Here is a 20,261-nt window from a genome sequence, read left to right on the forward strand (position 1 = left end):
GTGCACGACCAAGGAAGGGGTAGAATCTTTCCGTGTAATTCCCTCTCTCCATCCCTCGCCCTTCCCCCTCTTCACCTTTCTATCCTCTCCCTAATCATACCCGCACTCTTCCCTCCCTCCCTCCACCTTTTGCCGCACCTTCAGATTCAGATCACCTACGACAAGAAGCGCATGGTCATAATCGCTCCGTCCTCTTCCTTTCCTGACCTTCTCCTCAGCTCCTCCTCTCCATCTCCCTTTGGGTTGATCGACATTACAACTCAAGCTCCGAGCAGCACCTCGTCAAGTCGTTCCTGCAGGCAAGAAGAGGCATCGGCATCGTCAAAACCTTCCTCACCCCCCTTCTCGTGCTGCTCCTATCTTCATCTTCCCTCTCTGCCTCCTGCTCCCATTCTTCGTCTACTCCTCCTCCTCATCATCATCATCTTTGTTCTTCCTTCTCCTTCTTCTTTCTCCCCCTTCTTGTTCTTCTTCGTCATCATCATCATCATCATCATCATTCATATCGGCAGCATCAGCCCTCTTGTTTCCATCTCACAACCTTGTGCAGACGCTCGTAGAGCATGAGATTCTCTCACCGACACATCAAGACGTCATCCTTGCTCCTTATCAGCAGGTGAGATGGTGTCCGGTAGCAAGCCGATCTGAGGTACATGGCAGGAGGAGAAGGAGGAGCAGGGGGAGGAGAACCAGGAGGAGGAAGAGCACGAGGAGGATGGGGTGCCGAAGATCGTTGAAGACAAGGGGGCAGAGGAAGATGGAGATGTCGCCCTGTAGTGCTTGAAAGGTGAACTAGAACTTCCGAGGCAGAATGAAATGAAATTCCTTGAGCTTGTGGGCAGTTCAGAGTGTTATATTGCAATGCAAGGCAAATCGTAAGCAAACAAAAGGACTAAGGTCGAATGTAAATTCGCGATGGAAGGAATCTAAACAAGGTATGCTGCAATAAATTACAATGAGGCGGTCAGCTGTCCCGGTCCTTCACTTGTGTTTCTGGTGCGAGTGTTCCCTCCCCGGGCCCGACAGCTTCAGCCTCTTCTCTCCGTTGGCATGCTGATGAACACTAGCAGGAGCGGCATCAGACGCGGGCCTCTTCCTAATCTGAAGGAGCGTGCCGCAGCAGCAGCGGCAGCAGCAGCGGCAGCAGCAGCGGCAGCAGCAGGAGACGTAGAGGAAGACGAATTCATTGAGGACGGGGGAGATGTCTTTGCCATGTTGACTTTTCTGGCGACCTGCTGCTTGTATGCAAGAGCGATGTGAGGCTGCATGGAGGATGGGGGTCTTGCCATCGCCTTGTTGGCACTCGTGCTCTTTGCGGCGGCCAGGACAGAGGATGCCTGCTGCTGCACTAGAAGCTGCTGGAGCAAACTTCGCTGCTCCGCTAGGGCTTGTTGAAACAAGATCTGCTCGTTGAGTACGGGATTCTGCTGAAGAACAACTTGAGGCTGCATCTTGATATTCTCAGCAAGAGCTTGCCGCATCATCAAGACCTCCTTCAAGTTCACCCCCTGCAACCCAGCCATGCTCGCCGCTATCAAGGAAGCATTCTCGGCATTGTATAGCTGCTGCGCAGCACTCATTGGTGAAGTTGCGTTCATTTTTTGGAGGTTCAAGGCGCTGGCGTTTCCAGTGGCAGCATTCAAGAGCAAGAGGTTGCTGTTGGTCTGAGCAGGCAGAGAGCTGAGGTACTGCGCAAGGTTGATGTGTGCAGGATCAACCTGCACCGTTGGTGCCATAGGGCTCAACGACACTAGCAGGTTAGCAGGAAGAGAATGTGCAAGAGCAGGCCTCTGCTCCTCGACTTTGAAGTTTGACCGAAGCAAAGGCGTTTGGTTCCATGGGACTGACATTGTGCGTAATAACCTAACTACAAACAAGGTCAGAAACTGTTTAAGTTCGCCAAAAGCAAGAGAATAGGAATTAGCAAGATTGAAAATGATAATGGCAAGATTGTAAATGATTTAGTTTCTCTCTCTTTCCCCAGCATTCCACTCCACATCCCTCCCTCCCCTCTTTCCCCTTCCTCTCTCGCTTGTTCCCCTTGTTCCTCCTTCCCTCGTTTCTTCCCTCCTCTCCTCAATATCCCCAATTCACATTCCCCAGTTTTTCTTGCAAACCGTGTCTTATTTCTGGCTGCGGCCCTACCCTCAACCTTGCAATTATATATAGTGAGATACTAAGTAAATACCCCAAAGTCCTTCAACATCCCCTCAACCTCCAGCTCCTCGGCCGTACTCCCCGGCCCCTCTGGCCAGGCAAACACAGAACGTTTCAGAAAGAACCCACCCTAGTATGTCACCCCTGCGAAGCTCTGATGGTGGGGTACACGGCAATAACCCTGGGTGAGGCAGATGCGGTCACGCAATTTTTTTTTACAGATATACAGGGGAAGCAGCGACGCTCTAATTGTTGTCGCTGCCTCTCGTGCTGCCCCCGCTCTCGAGCTATGAAGATCCTCTGAGGCAAGTACGAATCTGTTTTACATTCAGTTTGTTCCTGGCACATGGCTGTTTCGTGATGTCTCCTCAGTCTCGTGTATCCGCATTGCAAGCATTTCACGCCCGGCCGGGCCGCCGCGCCGCAATCAGTGCCAGTGGCGCCGCCGGTGACCGGCGGGCCGGATCATCAGTGGGTCGCCGGGGTCTCCGAGGCTCTCTCAGCATGGTCAACTGATCTCGTACTGATTTTTATTACATATGTTATTATTTAGAGATGTTACTTTCACTTTCAGCAAGGCTGTATATCATAGTACAGTAGTATCGGCGAGTCAGCAGCTTATTGTTCGTTGGGACCATTCTCTGGCAGAAAAGTCGAGTCAGCGTCAATGGTCACCCGGTTGGACAGGCACTGCCGCAGGCAGGCAGGCAGGCAGGCAGGCACAAGGAGAAGAGATGAGTAGGCCCATCAGAAATTGAAATGAAGAGGAAAGGTGAAGATAAGGTGACTGACCTCAGGATTAGTCGCTTCAGCATCCGATTTGACTCCTTGAGATGCAACAAACGCACAACGTCGTTTCGTTGCATCTGATGCTGATTCCAAGCTTCAAAAACTTGTCCTTTCAAACGATTGACTTCAAGCGATATGACGTTCCATCCGTACAGAAGACGTCGAATATCTGATTTCTTGATACTCGCAGCCAGCTCCTTGGATTGAATAGTTTTGAAGCATTTCATTTGCCACGCCAGGAGAACTGATTCGTATGTCCGTGAAGCCTTCCACTGCCTGACTCTCTCCACTAAGTTTCTTGCTCTCCTTCTCTTCCAGGTTGCGAGAGCTCGATGATTGGCCCAACTTTGAATAGAAGATTGCATGAACCTGCGTCTCCTTTCCGATTTGAGCTTGTTGGTGATGCAAGTGAAGGTGAAAGATCGCATCGACAAAGACAGCCATCGCCAGAAACAGTTCTTAACGAACATATGTTCATGAACCGATCGGATATCCTTTGCTCTTTCAACGGAGACAAGAAGGAAGCGGAAGGTCTTTTGCTTCATCTTGCGGTGGACCCGATTGTAGAGTCCCAGACTTTTCTTCTGTCTTAACGCACGGATTTGAGTCAATCGAAACCACATGTTGATTGATTGCATACAGACGAAGGTTTGATATTGACCACGAGCATAGTTGATCATGCACCATGCCTTGATAATGTCTTTGCAAACTTTACGATTGTGTTGATTGAGTCTAATTCGTAGCGTACTGAATAATTTGACATCCAAGCGAACTTGTGTTCGCCAGATCGTGAAAACAAGTTTGATGAGAGCAAATGAATTAGCCCTCGATAGAAATTTCTCAAATCCCTCCAGCATGCTTTCAATTTTCCCTATGCTCCATTCGTATCCTACAGCAAATTCAGCAAGTCGCTGTTCTCTACTGCGGAGCCAATCAAGTCGACCAAGTATGCTTTCAACATCTTCTGTGCCTGAGAGCAAACCTTCGTCTCTGATCTGAACATCTTCTTCATTCTCATCACCGCTAGGAATATCCCGTCCTAATGAGTCATCAAGCGTATGATTAGCTGCAAAAACTCGTCTTGCTCAGCATCTTCCTGCAATAACCATCGCTGAACGCTTTCAGAGGCCAGTAGCCCAAGGTGCTGCTCTAGCCTACTTGTCTTCCTCACGTCTGCTCTCCCTCCCACTCGGTCTCCTCCTCGTCTGCTGGATGAGGCACCTGGCAGCGGACGATCCAGCGGTATCACCTTGAGCTCCCTCCCTCCCTTCCTCCACCGGATCGTTCGTATGCCCTCTGCCATGATCGAATGCAGGTCACCGTTCAAGTTTGACACCTGGGCCCGCCTCATCAGCACTTGAAATCTACCGCACCGTACTGGCACCGTCTGTCACTACTGTGAAGCCAATGTGACGGGCCCCGGGCCGTGCCAGACAGTGACTGCCAGCCTGAGTGCCAGGCTGGGTCGGAACGCCGGGCGGATAAACAAGGTCTGGCCGTGAGGCTGCCGTACAGCAGTGCCGCCGGGGTCCGACTGACAGTAACGTCCAGACACTGCTTCGACTGAAGTGGAAGAGATAGAAAAGCAATGCTGAACCGGGCCTATTTGCAATACAGCTCTTACAACGAAGTACCGTATCACGCTATCCAATCAAATGGCCTAACTTCATCGAATGTTTCGAATGTTGATCAACATTCGATGAAGTTAGGCCATTCGATTGCTTGACCCTGTCAACACAGAAATTTCGGATTTTACTTGCTTTAGGAAGGAGATAAATTTACATCAAAGGAGTGCATTCCCACTGAGGATACGAGGGAAGATGCAGATCCCCGTACAAGGTATGAACAAGCAGATGTTATGGGATGATTACGAGAGAAATCCAAGGGTATTTCCGTTGTTCTTGGCCAACTTGATCAATCCCTGTGCCAACATACATCAGAAATCTCATCAAGCACGTCTCTTTCAATCACCTGTCTGATCTCTCTGGTGGTTCCAGTGTAAGAACAGAACTCAGTGATGACCTGATGAGCACCCATAAGATCCGCCGCACGGCAGCGATAACAAAGACAATGTGTAATCTCAGATTAAGGCAAGAGATGAATATTTCAACAGGAAAGGTGTTTGTACCTGTGAGTGAAGGGTGATCGCCTGAAAATGTTGTCATTGAGTCTGCAGTTATATATCAACAATGAGTTACCTTGCCACGGATTTGATTGAATTGCTTCTCCCCGACAACTGCACGGGTTGCAACCACAAGAGGGGTGAAAGGACCGAACGCGGACTGCTTGCCCATCTTCGCTGGTTTGGCTGCTTTCTTTTCAGGTTTGGGAGGAGCCTCGGTCTCAGTGCTCATGCGCACACTGCAGTGAGATGCCTGTCCTTCACTTCAGTATTGGCACCCTGGAATAGTGGGGAAATCTACCTTCCTGCCCTGTACAACACCAGATGCCAAAGGAGAAAACCCGAAGGAGTAGACAGATGGCAGGACAGCAGCCAAGGCAAGAACGAACAACAAGGCGGTATGGAACGAAGTCTTCATCACTGAACAGTTGTCTGTGACCGTGTGTTTCTTTGTAGCTGCTCGAAGTCCTGCGCCGCTCGGAGGTTGCAAGGGATGGTCGAGCTTTATATCACCAGGTTTTGGTTCAACAAAACTAAAAAGTGCACCCACCCCTCACTCAACTCAAGTACCTACAAGTACCCCTATAATTTACCTTAATTGGGAGGGTGATGGAAGTGGAGGAGGTGGGTTGAAAGGAGTAGGGGTGATTTACAGCAGGACAGCAGAGTTTCAGTTTACAGTTCACGCTGGAGATAACTAAACTTTCGTGGTATTCTAGAACCAGCAGACAAGGCAGTCGGATCGGAGGCCCGAGCTCGGGGCCCGGACTCGGGGCCCGGACTCGGTCCGGGCCCCGCCGGGCTGAGCCGTCCGAGAGTCTGGCACTGAGCAACCCCCGCCACCATCAACTATTCAGGGTACCTGGTGGGGTGGGGTGACACCGACGTTGGAATGATGAGGGGGTACTCTGTAGTAAGGGGTTCGTATAATTGAGGGTAGGGGTGGAGGTTGAGGAGGGTGGGGGGAGTTGATGATAAGAGTCTTCGTGCACGTGCCCGGGACAGAACGCACGAGGAATGGTGAGCTTGGAGAGGAGGAGGAAGAGGCAGAGGAAGAGCAGGGGGTGGGGGGTGAAGGAAACAAGTGATGGTGGAGACTTAAGGAGCGAGATTTGAAGCGCTTCTTGTGCTTGAAGTTGAGCCCCCTGCTGCTTATCATGTTGACGTAATGCGTGGATGATCATTCTCAAAAGCATAGTTCACTTGAGCCGAGGCTGTGAAACCAACATTCATCACCAATCATCGTTGACACGCAGCCTTTTGTTTCTTTCACAACAATGTTTTGATGGCATTCATTGATGTTTCTTTCTTTTCCAGGAAATGCTTGTGGCATGAGACAAGTACCCAGGATCTCCCCCGTTGCGCCGTGAACGTCCAGGTGAGAATGCGAGGCGGCATTGAGCATGTCTGTTGCAAACATGTGCGATGAAGATACAACTTTCACGACGGTCAAATGAAAATTCATGATTAATCAAATTTTTTTAATCTCATCAGTTTGTATTCCCTGAGCACATTTTGTTTTTACTTCATCCCATTGGCTGTTCGCCCTGTCATGAAAGCCTGACAATTGTGCAGGTTTGCAGAGATGGAGGGTAACTTATATTCTCATTGCCAAGTGCAATGTTTGAGCTGGCACGTTGGTGCGTCTGCTGTTCGTAGCAGCACAGCTTGAAACGAGCCCCTGCGGACCCCCTGGACTTTGCGAGTCAAACGAGGATTCTTGTACTTCTTTACAAAGAGAGAGGAAGGAACGAAAAAAATAAAATTACAGTCGCGCATCAGCCCCAGAGCCAACCCCACCCATCCCCCGAGGTCTTCTTGTGATCGTATCTTGGTATGTACATCGTCTTCCCGCCCACAAACTTCTGCAAAGTAAAACATCAACGAGGGATTCCTGTGGTTAAAACAAACAGCGTACCTTGTCCAACGAGGGAGAGTTGATCTTCTTTCTCTTACTCTCCAGCCTCTCTGCTGCCCGCTCCTTCTTGCTGTTCGCCTTCAGCAACGCCTGCGATTACAACGTCATACAAATCGCTCGCACAGCGAAGCTCCACCTTCGTGACATGAGCAAGTGGGTCCCCGTCATGGGCTGTCGAGCTAGGGCCTGTCCGCATGAAACTGCCGTCTTTCTTTGATTTCTTTGATGTGGAATCGCCTCCATGCTGCACACTCCTGGATAATGAGGAAAGCTTCGACTTGGTTGACTTCTCCCCCTTGTCTTCTTGGGCAGCACTCTCGAACGCCTTGGCAAGCCATCGTTCAACTTCTTTGGGAGGATGGAGGAAAAGTTTATCTTCCGAGGTAGACACTGCTTGATCCTTGTGACGAGGAGCACTTGAACTGGATCTACCATGATACAACAGTGACTTCCCTTTTTCCCCAATCTTGAGACGCGATGAAGTCTCTTCGCGCTCCTCAGCCTTACTCGAATTGGTCGCATCCGTTGCAGCCTCCGAAGCATTCTGCCTGGCTGTCTGATCCTCGCTTGTAGGTGGCTCCTTCGAATCCTTCACCAGCCGGACTAACTCTTTGAGCTCCTTCTCCATCTTGTCAACCCTGCCCTCTAAATCTGAAACCACAGGCGACGCATGAACCTCAGCAGGTCCATTTTCCTCCTCCCTTGTTGCATTGGAGACGTTGTAACCGACCTCCCCAGAAATCTCTGTAAAGTTGGTCATGCCGGTCTCGACCACAGCAGAGTGTTCAGACGGGGGGCCCTCCCTGGGGCTCCAGGCATCTCGATTCCTCCATACATGTTTGTATGCTCCTGGTCGGTGCAGTTCATGCCTCCTGTAGTCTGATTCTTCCGAGTACCAATTTCCAGACGCGATTTTCTCAACTTCGTGCTTCAAGATCTGATACTTGTCAAGAACTTCCCGATACCACTTCCGCCAGACGAAGATGTTGTCAGTTTCAGGCGCTGGAATTCCGTACTTGGCAATCTGGTGAGCTTTCATCACAATGAATGGATTGAATTGAGGATCATGGACAAATGCATCAAGAGCATCTCGGAATTCTTCCATTTCACGGTGCTTCTTGTGAAAAACTTCTGTTGCCGTTGGAAAGTCGTCAGGGTCCATAATGTCAGGCCGTGTGGACTCCGACACATCCGGGGGATGCTTCATGAGTTCCTTCCATTCATCGCGTAGCTCTTTCTGCCCCTCTTCAATCTTCTCCTCTGCCTTCCGTATGGCATCCATCCTATCCTTCTCCGTCACGAGTGGATGATCGCTTGGAATATCCCATTGATAGTGCAATGGTGAAGGATCACCATTCCCATCTAATGGTACTCCCCATTCATCCTTGACCTGATTGTCATCGTGTCCACCATCATCATTTGCCCCTTCTTCTCCAAGCTCACCATTCCCTTCTTGCGATATTTCAGGAGTGTCAGCAGAAATTTCTCCCTCTCCCTTGGCTTCATTCCCTTGCCCTTCCTCTCCCTGATCCTCAGTTTCATCTCCAGAAGCTCTCGCTACTTCTGGGTTTGCTTCATCCTCTTTGGCAGCATCTTGAGCTGGCTCTTCATTCAATGACTGACGAAAGAAGCCCCCATCGGCTCTTCTGGAACGGAACATTGTCCGGGGTTCACGAAAACGACCCTGAGAGTGATCGCCTTGCCACCTTGAAGTCATTCCATAACCACCAAAAGTATGCTCGGGCATCATGTGCACGTATCCTTGTCTTGCCTGCTGATTTGCTGGCATTGGGACTCTACGAAGGTTCTCGAATGGGTTTCCTTGCGGCAAACCACGTGATGGATATACCGGCCTTGGACTTTCTCTCAACTGGGCTACTGGAGCATTAGCTAATCGACCTTCTCGGCGGTTTTCTGCATAATATCGGTCCTTAAAGGTGCTGTAGTCAGCACCTCCTCCACGCAGCGCTTGGAATTTCTTAGCGATCCTCGCTTGGTTTCCAGTTAACTTCTGGTTGTTCGGTCCCCTTACAGTCTCTGAGTTTGTCTGGTGAACTGTATGTCTTGCATGCCAATCTTCTTCTCTCTGCTTCGCAAAGTATGAGATCCCCGGATAGTGATCGGGCCTCTTCTCCCGCGTCGCTCCCCTGCCCCCCCACAAGCTTTGCAATGCTTCACTCTGCGCTGCCTTTTGGTTGGGGATAAAGACGCAGAGGCATGCAAGGGCAGCAGCAGCGAGCATGGCTCCCCTAATTCGCCATGTTCTGGCGCCTCTTTCCCCTCCTCCATCGCAAGTCCGGCGCCAGGTGACAGCCATCGCATCATTCTGCGCCACCATGCCGCCGGAAATAGTCCCAGAAATGTTTTACTCAATCATTCCATCCATTAGAGTGGGTCAGGGCGGGGAAGAGGTCTGCAACAGTTAAAAATCAGTGCGAGAACACGGTCCTTTACTCAAAGTTAAGTTAAAAATCAGTACGAGGACAATCGCAACCCCCCGGCGGCCAGTTTGTCAGACAAGGGCGCCCGGCCTGCTCACTGATGATGATGATGTGATTTGGACGAGTGATCAATAATCTCAAGAATCTTCAACGTCCTCCTCCTGGTCGTCATCGTCGTCGCCGCCGTCGCCGCCGTCCTCCTCCTCCTCCTCGTCCTCCAATTCCTCGCCGTCCTCATCCTCATCTTCCTCCGCCTCCTCGTCCCCCAATTCCTCGCCGTCCTCATCCTCATCTTCCTCCGCCTCCTCGTCCCCCAATTCCTCGCCGTCCTCATCCTCATCTTCCTCCGCCTCCTCGTCCCCCAATTCCTCGCCGTCCTCATCCTCATCTTCCTCCTCCTCCTCGTCCCCCAATTCCTCGCCGTCCTCATCCTCATCTTCCTCCTCCTCCTCGTCCCCCAATTCCTCGCCGTCCTCATCCTCATCTTCCGCTTCCTCGGAAGAGGCTTCCTCTTCTTCCTGTGATGGCCGCCTCCGGCGGATCCCCAGCCTCACATGTCCCTGCTCTTCCGCTTTGTCGTCCTTGTCATCATCATCGTTATCATCCACTCCGACGTCCTCGCCTACAGCTGCCGCCGCCGCCACCACCGCAGCAGCAGCAGCAGCAGCTCTTCCTCCGCCGTTGTCAGAGACGTACCGAGACACCTCGTCGTCATCCTCATGACGATGCTCGACCGAGTACTCCTCGTTGTCATCAGAGCAGCCTTCAGCATCGGAGAACAAGAGACCAGGATCAATATCGCTAGTGCCAGGCTGACTGACACGAATTCTCTTGGACTCCACAGCGTCTTCATCGTCTACGGGGCCAAGACCATCTTGCTTCCGCTTCAAGGAGGATGGTTCAACCTCCTCGCACTTCTCGTCCTGACCTTGCTGACATGCGATCTCTTGCGTTTTGGGACATTTCTGAGCAGGAGCGACCTCCTCGTTCTCTTCTCTCTTGCGTTTGCTTGCGGTCAAGTCCTCTCCCTCGCTCGCTATGGCTCCATGCTCCAGCGGAAGCCGGGTCATGGCTGTATGCTCCCGCTGGCGACTCCACCATAGAGCCGATGAGCCCCAGTCGCACAGGCTGTTGACCTGAGCGCCTGCTGTATGCAGCAGCAAGAGGACGTCTTCCTTTCCAGCCCTGCTGGCCATCAGCAGAGGAGTCTGTCCGACATGGTTACCAGCATTGACATCGGCCTTGTTCGCCACCATGACTTGGATGACTCTCAACGGCACAGGAGGAATTTGACACGCGAGCATCAGAGCTGTGCTGCCGGACTGATCGCAAGCGTCAAGAGCAAGGGAATCATCCTCGTCGCAGTCCAGCAGGGCGTTGACGCGTCTTCTCAGCAGGTACTCCTCCACCACTCGCTCTCTCCCGTGAGCTGCAGCAACATGCAGCACCGTCTGACCGCTCAGAGACCGATGGGACCAGTCCGCTCCGGCTTCATGGAGGAGCGTCAAGATCCTACCGCGAGTCTCCTCCTTCAGTGGAGTAGCAGCTGCGTGAAACAAGGCCGTCCATCCATCCATGTCTTGCTCGTTGACAGTAGCAGCAGCATCGGGAACTGCCGTCATTGCAGCAAGCAGCCTCGGTCGACCTTGCTTCACTGCAATCATCAAGAACGTTTCACCAAACGTGTTCTTAGTGGCCAACCACTCCTTGTTGTGGCAACAAGCGTTGAAACAGGGGAGGATGAGGCTGGTCGGTGAGTTGTTTGCCAAGAGCGTGGTGAATTGATGTTGAAATGAAAACCACATGAGCGAATGAGGTATGCATCTTGATGATAACATTCGCAACACAGGCAAATCTCCGTCAGCGATGACCTGAAGAAGGATCAAGTGCCCGTCTCCTCCCTGGTCGAGAATGGCTTCGAGCAGGTGCTGGTGGGAAGCAAAAGGTGTGAAATCTTGCGTGTTTTTCTTAGCCATGTACGCCAAATCCAAAGGCGTCAACACGGTTGCTGGGAGACTGTTTGTTCGCTGCGGGTCGAGTTTGATGGTACAGACAGTTGACGAGCAGCACTTGCTCTCCAACATCATATGAACAACCTTCCAGCTGCTATCTTGAATCGCTCTCTTCAGCAGCGAGCGGCCATCAGGCGTCGCTCTGTCGTCGAGCCCTCGCTGCAGGAGGCAGTCAAAGAGCTGGTAGCACTGCTCTGTTGTGTTCCTGCAAGCATACACCAACTCCAGGAGGCTGCGGCTGGAGGTTTCGAGAGTTTTGACTGGGCTCACCCGGCTGTCTACCAGCTGCCTTGCGAACCACCACCTGCGCTCCATGATGGCCGTTCTCAGCAACTGGTTCTCCTCGCCGCTGCTCCCGGAGTCATCTTTGACTCCAACCTCGCTCAGCAGGTCGAAGATCAACCTCCATGGGACTCGATCAGCGTCTGTTAGCTTGTACATGGCAAAGAGGAGGTGCAGAGCTTTGGGAGAGTATTGCCTTACCCACCTCCTCGTGACTCGTCGGCAGACACTGAGAGAAAATCGGCGAGACATGAGACGGAGATGTGAAGTTGGAAGGGACTGCAGGAGAATCTTGAGGAGATCCGCTCGCTGGGAAAGAGGATCGACATGGTCAAGAGATTGCAGGCAGAGGAGTAACACAGTTCTTCCGAAACTGTCAGGAACATCCTGGAAGCCATGCTGGACAAGAGTGATGATAGTCTGTTCATCGATCCTTCCATCTCTCTGAAAACTCTCGAATGCGAGCATCAACAAGCTTTTGCCCGACCTCGTCACAACCTTGCTGAGATGCTCATAGCATCGGTGAGAACTTGACAGGGCCTTGACCAGTCTCCTCCAACCCATCTCGATTGCAACTGACAGAGCTGTCCTTCCGGTCTCAGACACAAAGTCACGAGCTCCTAGACGTAGCATGATCTCACAGCAGGAGTTAAGATCTTCAAGCACAGTGTTCTCCTTGTCTTTCTCATCACTTGACTGCTCTTGCTCTTGTACACCCTCTTGTTCCTGATCATTGTCATCAACAACCATGGCGGTGCCATTCCCGCTTTCTTCTTCTTCATCTCGACTTTTATCTTCACCTTCATCCTCCTTCTTCCCACCTGGTTGATATGACACACCGTCGAGCAGATGTAACAGCGTGTTGTGTCTTTGAATGAACATCCTGCAGTGCTGCGGAGGCTCATGTACCATGGAGGCTGACGAAGCCATCGAAGCAATATGCAGGCAAAGCAACAACTTGGGCAAATCTCGTGTCTGGATGCAATGAGATATCTTGCGGGAGAGGCATCGGCTCTGTCTCGCTGTGTATACCCATTTCTCCTTGATCGAGGAGAGTTGCTCCACTGGTAGCAAGTTGATAGACAGATGACCATGTACCTCCTGAAGCATCTGATGCATCAAAGCGTCGAAATGTGCTTGTCTGTCTCTTGTGGGAGTCAACATGAAGTCTAGCATCTGTCTTGTTTGCACCCAATTCTTTGCTCGGATTGCAACCTCCAGAGGACAAAGTTTTTGACAAGACGACGAAAACAATGCTGCAAACATGTCATTGGTTCTTCTCCTGGTGTCTACCCTCAAGAATTGAGACAGAGTTTCGCATTCTTCGTCTCGCAAGGCAAGGAGAAGGTTGTGAAACGGCAGTCTAGCTCGCTGGCAAAAGGAATGGAAGGAGCTCCAATTCCACTCCTTGATTGACGAGCTTCTCCGGTCGTGCTCTCTGTCCGTCAGGTTCAAGATCCTCTCGAGGACAAGCAATTCCTGTCGGAGAGCTTTCTCTCGACGTGCTGGTTCGCCACCGCACAAGTTCTGACGGAGGTTTTGCTCTGCCTCGAGCAAACTTGTCCGAACTGCTTCATCTTGCAATGGCTGAGAGGTTTCAAGGAAGTCTAAAAGGACCGCAGCTGTGTGGAAGAGCAAGGAGTGACGTACCACCTTGTTCAACACCCGCGCCATGACCTGGAGGTCAAACTCGAACGTCTTCGTGTCGAATCCCCTAGATGAAGCAGCGCGGATGGACAAGTCAAGCAGCAGCAAGCAAGCCAAGTCCTCCGATTGATCCACCTCCTCCAGCGCTTCCTGCAGGATTGGACGGCTGGAGCCCGGCCTGCAGTCGGGGAAACAAGAGATGAATTTGGAGGATTCGAAGATTTCATGCAAGGACGAGAAGTCATCTTCGCTGAGATTTTCATCTTTGACACTCACAACGAATTTCGACACCATGGCACTGTACAGCATATCCGCTTCGATACCATTGTTCAGTAGAACCGAGCAAAACCTCGACAGGTCGACCAGTCGCAGAGGGGAGGAGAAATTGATGTTCCCCTCGTTGGCTCGAGGATACCAAGTCCAGGCGTGAGTCCTCCGTCCGTACGTCCAGCTCCCTTTACTCAGCTCGGTGAAACCTTTCTCGGTGAAAGTGATTGTCATACTGATGTCTCCGTCCACAACATTGTGAAACCTCCCGACCAGTCGCAGCATCCGTGGTGACAAGACTTGGAAGGTCCCGTGGATGGTACAGCCGAGATTGTAATCTCCGAAGAAGGTTCGCTGACCTGCTCTCTTGGTCAGCGTCAAAATCAGATCAGAGTCTCCGTAATTCTCCTCGTACACGAGCTTGACCTCGCCCTCTTCCGTTGGGTCCTCTGACGTGCAGAACGTACGTGATACCAGGATGTCTAGCAGTTGTTCCTGCGAGCTCTGTGACAGGTGATGTGAACCATTGTCTTCGGTCGACCTCAATGCTCTCTGTTTGGTCTCATTGCAGTAAGACGCTGAGCCAAGTCTTCTGCAAAGTTCCAAAACCCTGGGAGGAGAAAATTCCGACAGATTCTCTAGGATTTCAACGATCGACGGTCTGCCATTGGAATCCGAGCAGAAGGGATTTGCTCCCGCCTGTAGCAGCAGGCCGAACGCCTCGTCAAATCTTGTTGAACATGCCAGGCTGAAGGGAGCCTCCTTGGTCAAAGATGTTTGATGTAGCATCATCGAGAGGACTTGAGGGCCCAGTTTGTCTAGCAGTCTTTGGAGGAGGCTGACGCTCCTGCCATGGATCGCAAGATGCAAAAGGGTATCTCCACTGCTCGTCCTAGCGAGCGGGTCTGACATGGTCAGCAACCTCATCGCGTCTTCTTGTCTGCTCAACTGACACGCAACGTGCAGGGGCGTCATGCCCTGATCAAGAGTCAAGCTGCTGCACAGGCGCTTCCAACGGTCGTCCTTGGGCTCGAAAGCTTTCCACATGGGATTCGATTCGTCAGGAGCAAACGCTGAGTTTTCAGCCATCAGATGAAAGATATTCTTGCCGCCAGTTGTCGTCGCAAACATGTCTGCACCATGTTCAAGGAGAAGTTTGACGCAGTCCACGTGATTGTTGCGGACTGCTTCATGCAGTACTGTGATGTCGTCGTGTGCCTTTGCGTTGATCAATTCGACATTGAATGCATATGTGAAACTTTTGCATATTTTGTGCAATATTTTGCTCTTTTGCTCTTGACGATGATCCCGATCACAGGGCTTATCACAGCAGATGTGAAAAACAGTCTTACCCTCCCTGGTTCTCGCACTGACATCTGCGTTAAGTTTCAACAACGACGCAACTTCCTTGAAAGTATGACTCTGACACGCAACATGTAGCGCGGACAGACCCTCCTTCGGATCCTGCAGGTTGATATGCTGGGGCGATGAGGCGAATGAGTTTAAGAGGAACTCGAGGCTTTCGCACAAGCTCGAGTCATGCTCGTTCTTGAGAAGCAGATGCAGGGCTGTCTCTCCGTTGCAAAGAAGGAATGGATCAGCGTTGAAGGAGAGCAGCGTCTTCAATCTCGCTTGTGAGTTTGACTGGCAGGCTGAGAGCAAGGGGGTCAAGCCTGTCTTCTTGGAGGGTCGATCCATCAGCTCTTTGCGTTCGCTCGGCTCGAGACTTTCAAGCAGCAGTCTCAGAACCTCAGCCGAGTCTCCTTCTCCTCTTACTGCTGTCATCACCGCCGACTCACCATCGCTCACATGTGAGGAGACCTTGACGCCCCGTTGCAGCAGAAACGAGAGGTCGCATGCTCGAGAAAAATGACAGACAAGATGGATGGTGCAGTCCAGCAGTGCGGGGTTCAAACCATTGACATCACCATCATGTGATCGAATGCAATCAATGAGAAAGTTACAGAGATGTCGTCTTGCTTGTCCCTGCACGCTGAGAGGGTCTGCGCCACCAGCGAGGAGTGTAGCCATGGTGAACATGGGAATCAAACTCTTGTCTGAGATGTCTGAAAGCGGCACCATGATGTTGTCCAACCATTCAGGGAGAGAAGCAAAGTTAGCACTTGTGCATGCTTTCACAAGACAGGCGATACATCTCAGCCTATCGAAGGAGTCTCTCTCTCGAGTACACAGCAGCGTCTGAAACATCAAAGCTGCATCGTCACCCATTAGTTCTCTTGTTGACTCCCTTTGCAAAATCAGCTTGACAACAGGCAGAGCTGCATAATCAAGAGCAGTTTGCAAAGTCTTGACAGGATTCGCTCCCACAGACTCAAAGCTTGCGTCTGACCTCAGCAGGGCTTCTAGTATCTTGCAAGCAGCATAGTCGTGCTCCTCTATTTCTGGAGTTGAAATGTTTGCAAGAAAAGACAAAATGTCGTGTTCACCTCGTCGAACCATCGTTTCTGCCTGGATCTCCGCCATCAATGCAGAATTTGGTTGAAATTGCTTCCATCCTTGGCATAAAGCATCGAAGACAGTGAAGTCTCGATCAGCTTTGATCGTTATGTCTCCTGACGCACTTAGCAATGTGTCAACGGCGGCAAAATTTCTCAAATTAGCAGCGAGATGCAGGGCAGTAAACCCATCCATCTTTCTGCATATGTTGACTTGGTTCTTGAAGCTCAAGACCAAAGTTCTGAACACTTCTTGTGGAAAGTCTTCGGTTTCAATTGCTTCATGAATTACTGTGTACCGCATGGCCTCTTCAGGACCCATAGAATAATGTTGGAGCATCAACTTGCTCAACCACCCTAGATCAACATGTCCAGGGACATGTCGCAACGCCAAGTGCAATGGTATGCATCCGTAGCCAGATTGAATGTTTGGGTTTGCTTTGTGCTCAAGGAGCAGGTTGATGGCTTGCGTGTGGCCCTTGAAGCACGCCAAATGCAGAGCAGTGAAACCGTGTCTCTCCGTCGCAAGATTCAGAAAGCTTGACACGTCCCCATGCAACTCGAACTGCTGTAAACAGGACGCGAAGATCATTTCGCTCGATGTACTCCATTTCCTCGTCAACATGATTTGATGCATCACCGAGCATTTCTGTCTGCTCAGCGAAAGAACGTCTGCACCGCGCTCGCAGACTTGGGAATACAGTTTGAAAGAGCCTTTCCTTGCGATGCGATGTAAGAGCGGAAACCCGCTCGAGCCAATACCGTCATTCAAGACATGGTGAATGTTCGGACTCAACAGGGCCAAGTCAACGATTCCATACCTCCACAGGCAAGGGAGGCTGGCGATTCTCAGCAGCAGCAGGTTTTCATCTCGACTGAGCTCTGCGCCTCTGCTTATAAGTGAGTGAGAGACTTGTCGGTTGTAGATCAAGGCCAACAAAAGAGCGCTGACGGGTCTCACTTTGCCGTTGTGCTCGCGAAGTTCTGGAGAGTGGATCCTGTAGTTTGAAGTATCGTTGAGAGTCGAAGTTGTGACATTGCCGCAGAACAAGATTCTGATCACTGCAGACCCAAACCTTTCAGGAAGCATCATAGCAGCCAAGTGAAAGACAGTCTCCATCGCAAGGTTCTTGTGTTGTAAATCCACCTGGTCGACAAGAAAACTGATTGTTTCCAAGATGACGGACGATTGCAAATATGTATCCTTTGCCTTGCTTGTGAGAGCACGAGTAAGAGACGAAATCGAGAGATCTAGCTCAGGCTTGGTTCCTCCCTTGTAGCCATGCAAAAATCTGTGGTCAAATGGACTTCTGTGCGTCATTTGCCCAGCCATGCAACATCGGCATACTATCATTACAAGGTTGTCTCCATTGTCATCGACCCAGGAAGGATCTAGACAGCCAAGTCTATCTAAAAGTTTGAGGACATCTGGTCTCACGAGTCTGCAAGCTTTGAAAGCCAAAGCTCTTAGCCGCCGTGCTGTTGTTTCTGGAAGTTGCCTTGCCAACAGTTGAGTTGCTTCGTTCTCCTCCAACGCTTTTTGACTAACATGCAGCAATAGCATAATCCCGCGCTCAAGCATGTTGAGATCGTTTCGCTTGAAAAGTTTCTTTAATGCATGGTAGATCGGGTGCGCGATAATGAGAAAAAATCTTTGCGCTCCTTCAGGATGTTGCATCTGGGCAAGATAATAGTTGTCATCATGAAAGGTGATCATCAACCTTGCAAGCTGCCTCCTCCATGATACCTCCAGGATCTTCTTGTAAAGTTTTCTCAAGTCATCTCTCGTCTGTTTCTTTGAGAATCTGTTGAGGATTGAAGCATTGTACGCAAGAGAAGCATTCTGCATCATCGAGATGAAGAAACGAATGACGACAGGCATATGCTGGTCTATGATCTCCTTCAGGTCTTTGCAACATGTTCGAAGCTGTAGCACATTGCGGATGCTCAATCCCTGCCCCCCCGCGCCTTGAAAGAAAGCGCTCGACTTGGCATGCTCAAGGCGATCAGAAACACTCTCTTCGAACTTGCAGGACCTATCCTGCAGCACCTGATTCGCCTCCGCTGATTCAGACCTGTGAGAATCGTCAGGAGAAATAAGTCCAAGTAGGTCTGACTGCTGTCGCTCACTCTGTTCTCCCTTTCATCGACGTCTCGTGGTCGTGAAGCTCAACAAGCAGATCGATGTTTTCATACTGGAGCAGAACATGCAGAACAGGTTCCCATACTCTGTCCGCTCTGTCGTCTATGTTGGGAGTCTTTCCCCCACCGCTAGCAGCATAAGATGACATGTTGTACGGCACGTGCTGGCGCAGCTCGTACCAACTTTGTAGCTTCGAAGGGAGCTAGGACAAGGTTTGTAGGCAGCAGCACAGTACTGTGAGCTGGGAGCAGTTGCGGGGTCAGAAGATCGTGAAGGGAAGGGGAGAAGAGAACAGCCGATGCTGTCTTTCTTGTTTGATATAATCCACTGGTGAGGCGGACTGTCTTTTTCTTTTTACTCTCAGGGTGGCCGGGCCGGGTGTCCGAGTCGGATGCGGCCGCCCGGCACCGGGCGCTAAAAGTACCCGGCGTCCGACGGCGTCACGGTGGTCCGGGCCTGGGGGGGTCTACTGGGCGGGTGGTGACCCGCCCGGCCGCGTGACTCAGTGACCAGAGGATTATTAATCTTTTACATGTGACATTTGGACAACAAGAAAACTCTCCATCGGTGTGGTTCAGTTTTTAACGGCTCGGCAACTCTTCTAGGTTCGCAACAGTCTGTACGATCTCGTAGATCGCCTCGATGATGTTCTGCACAGCCTCATTCTCGGAAACTCCATAAGCTCTCTTGTGCTCTAGGACCCACCGCTCGAGTTCGCTTGTCTCTGTCGCCCTCCTTTCCCGTCTCAAAATCAGATTCAACGATGTCACACATTGTGGCAGGCTGTCCGACTGCCTCCTCCCTGTTTCCAGCTCCAAAACAACTTGGCATGTAAATCCCAGCCCCGCATTGGAGGGACAAGTTGACAAGTAACCGAAAAGCTCATCTGTAGCAAAGTGCTTTCCAGACGCTTCTACCTTGTGCTTCACTGCTGTGTGAAGCTCGCAAAACCTGCGAAATGTCGAGGGGACATCGTGATGTTTTTCCAAGACATTCAGCTTCAGATGGTCTTCACCATTCAACCAGCAAACAATGCTGTTGTCAGTGTTGCGCAGAATCCCTCGATTCTCGGGCCAATCTCTTGCCGCACCGGAGACTTGGAGTAGCGAGTTTTTCGCTGGCTCTTGAAGTAGCAGGTCATCTGTAAGAAGGATTTCCTCGTCGATTGGGTCCATTGAGGAGATCTTCTCGTATACCCCGTCCTGTACACACTCTAGCAAAGCATTCCTCAGCAGCTGTTCGATCGAAGCACGCTCTTCCCTGCTGACTCCAGCCATGAAAGGGAACTCCGACAAGTTCCTGCAAGCCCGGAAGTGAGTTGATTTCACCACCTGCGCAACCTGAGAGAAGTTTGCGGGGACTGCGATCGAGTCAGGCGACAGCTGGCTGTGAAACCTATGAACATGCGGGTCAAGACCATGGACGGTCTTGATCATATCCACTGAGATCTTGTGGAAGAGCAGGTAGCACTCTTTGTCCCCATTCGCCACCCCGATCCTCAAGGGAGGACATGTCACAGCAGGTTGTATGTAGTTCGAGAACGTGAAATTAAATGAAGTCCTCTCGTCCTTGTACTCCATAAACGTCTGCGGTTTGAGAAGTGAGCGGAGAATCGACAGATGTCTTGTGGTCATTGGAGGCAACTCGTTGTATTGCCGAAACTTGAAGTTGGGTGTGTTTTTTCGGTCATACGGGGAATGTGCCGCAACGTTTTCCTCCCATGTGAAGAATTCCTGCATCTCATCATCTAAGTCTGTATCAATCCTGAAGCCCATGGACCGTATCCTATCTTCCTGCATCGACTCAATATCAGAACTACCTTCCCCGTACAGGTAAGGTACATTACAAGCTCATGGACCCTTTCTTTCAGTTCCTGTATACTGTTTGCTGCAATCCTTGCTTCTTTGCGACGGATTCTGTTCTCTTCCTTCAAAGTTTGCTTCAGCTCATCAATCTTTCTTATCAGCGGATGATCCTCGGGTGGCATTGCATCGATACCACTTTCTTGCGCAACCTGATGTTGACAG

General features: G+C 51.0%; 6 protein-coding genes across 6 annotated transcripts in view; 1 reads left to right on the top strand and 5 right to left on the bottom strand.

The window, feature by feature from the left end:
* The window catches only part of GUITHDRAFT_137545 (hypothetical protein), a gene marked incomplete at both ends in the record, with an annotated part of 3,558 nt that extends 2,781 nt beyond the window's left edge, over window positions 1–777 (top strand). The window contains 4 exons of the mRNA XM_005834291.1: window positions 145–174; window positions 219–347; window positions 551–616; window positions 661–777. Coding sequence (XP_005834348.1) covers window positions 145–174; window positions 219–347; window positions 551–616; window positions 661–777 — 342 coding nt within the window. The remainder of the gene's footprint in view (window positions 1–144; window positions 175–218; window positions 348–550; window positions 617–660) is intronic.
* Window positions 778–1,028: 251 nt separating this feature from the next.
* GUITHDRAFT_106815 (hypothetical protein) lies at window positions 1,029–1,850 on the bottom strand (the record flags this gene model as incomplete). The annotated part of the gene is made up of 1 exon (XM_005834292.1): window positions 1,029–1,850. The coding sequence occupies one exon, from the start codon at window positions 1,848–1,850 to the stop codon at window positions 1,029–1,031; it is 822 nt and encodes a 273-aa protein (XP_005834349.1).
* A 2,868-nt stretch (window positions 1,851–4,718) lies between these two features.
* GUITHDRAFT_152095 (hypothetical protein) lies at window positions 4,719–5,507 on the bottom strand. The gene is made up of 5 exons (XM_005834293.1): window positions 5,370–5,507; window positions 5,145–5,321; window positions 5,075–5,095; window positions 4,918–4,968; window positions 4,719–4,867 (listed from the first exon to the last, which is right to left on the bottom strand). Exons 1-5 carry the CDS (start codon window positions 5,484–5,486, stop codon window positions 4,814–4,816), a joined length of 420 nt encoding a protein of 139 aa, XP_005834350.1. The 5' UTR covers window positions 5,487–5,507; the 3' UTR covers window positions 4,719–4,813.
* Window positions 5,508–6,846: 1,339 nt separating this feature from the next.
* Window positions 6,847–9,228, bottom strand: GUITHDRAFT_106817 (hypothetical protein; the record flags this gene model as incomplete). Its single annotated transcript, XM_005834294.1, has 3 exons — window positions 6,847–6,933; window positions 6,987–7,076; window positions 7,123–9,228. The coding sequence occupies 3 exons, from the start codon at window positions 9,226–9,228 to the stop codon at window positions 6,847–6,849; spliced, it is 2,283 nt and encodes a 760-aa protein (XP_005834351.1).
* A 1,281-nt stretch (window positions 9,229–10,509) lies between these two features.
* On the bottom strand, window positions 10,510–14,865 carry GUITHDRAFT_42381 (hypothetical protein; the record flags this gene model as incomplete). Its single annotated transcript, XM_005834295.1, has 2 exons — window positions 10,510–11,062; window positions 14,708–14,865. Coding segments are annotated over 2 exons (711 nt in total), but the record flags the coding sequence as incomplete, so codon positions are not given.
* Window positions 14,866–18,815: 3,950 nt separating this feature from the next.
* On the bottom strand, window positions 18,816–19,973 carry GUITHDRAFT_69639 (hypothetical protein; the record flags this gene model as incomplete). Its single annotated transcript, XM_005834296.1, has 1 exon — window positions 18,816–19,973. One exon carries the CDS (start codon window positions 19,971–19,973, stop codon window positions 18,816–18,818), a length of 1,158 nt encoding a protein of 385 aa, XP_005834353.1.
* Window positions 19,974–20,261: the final 288 nt, after the last annotated feature.

This window comes from Guillardia theta (assembly GCF_000315625.1).
Source record: "Guillardia theta CCMP2712 unplaced genomic scaffold GUITHscaffold_26, whole genome shotgun sequence".
In the NCBI taxonomy this organism is placed as follows: Eukaryota; class Cryptophyceae; order Pyrenomonadales; family Geminigeraceae; genus Guillardia; species Guillardia theta.